At 35.2% G+C, this 699-nt stretch overlaps 1 protein-coding gene across 1 annotated transcript; it reads right to left on the bottom strand.

Annotated features, from left to right (window-relative positions):
• Positions 1–6: 6 nt before the first annotated feature.
• Positions 7–693, bottom strand: LOC128251420 (zinc finger protein ZFP2-like). Its single transcript, XM_052978262.1, has one exon. The coding sequence runs from the start codon at positions 665–667 to the stop codon at positions 92–94; it is 576 nt and encodes a 191-aa protein (XP_052834222.1). The 5' UTR covers positions 668–693; the 3' UTR covers positions 7–91.
• Positions 694–699: the final 6 nt, after the last annotated feature.

Genomic DNA, 699 nt, shown 5'->3' with positions numbered 1-699 from the left:
ATGTCAAATGGTGATAATGATTCACCATGACAAATTTTCTCCAATGTTTATCTGTTGGTGGACTATAACTTTAGATTTGTAAGAAGGTTTTTCACATTTCACATTTAAAAGGCTTACCACTAGTGTGTAATCGTTCATGTCTTTTTAAGAGACTGTTACTGATAAATGATTTGCCACACATGTCACAGTGGAAAGGTTTTTCTCCAGTATGACTACGTTTATGTACGACAAGACTATAATTCACTGAGAACGATTTACCACATATTTCACAGCAAAATGGGTCTTCGCCATTGTGTCTACGTTTGTGGATTGTAAACTTGGAATTTTCATTGAAAGATTTCCCACATATTTCACAGTGGAACAGGCTTTCTCCAGTATGTGTTCGTTTGTGTTTTGTTAAATAACAGTTAGAGAAAAAAGATTTCCCACAGATATCACAAAGATAGGGTTTTTCACCAGTGTGCTTTCGCCTGTGAACAAGTAAATGAGAATTAGTGATATATGATTTCCCGCATATCTCACAATGATAAGGTTTTTCTCCAGTGTGTATTCTTTTGTGAACTACAAGACGAGAATTATCAATGAATGATTTACCGCATATTTTGCAATCATAAGGTTTTTCCTCTGTGTGTATTCTTTTGTGCGTTTTTAGGACACCGCTCAACATGAATGATTTCCCGCATATCTCACAATCATATG

This window comes from Octopus bimaculoides, unplaced genomic scaffold, assembly GCF_001194135.2.
Source record: "Octopus bimaculoides isolate UCB-OBI-ISO-001 unplaced genomic scaffold, ASM119413v2 Scaffold_208218, whole genome shotgun sequence".
NCBI classification, from domain to species: Eukaryota; Metazoa; Mollusca; class Cephalopoda; order Octopoda; family Octopodidae; genus Octopus; species Octopus bimaculoides.
The sequence above is the reverse complement of the archived record's forward strand: the minus strand, read 5'-3'. Positions and strand labels throughout refer to the sequence as shown.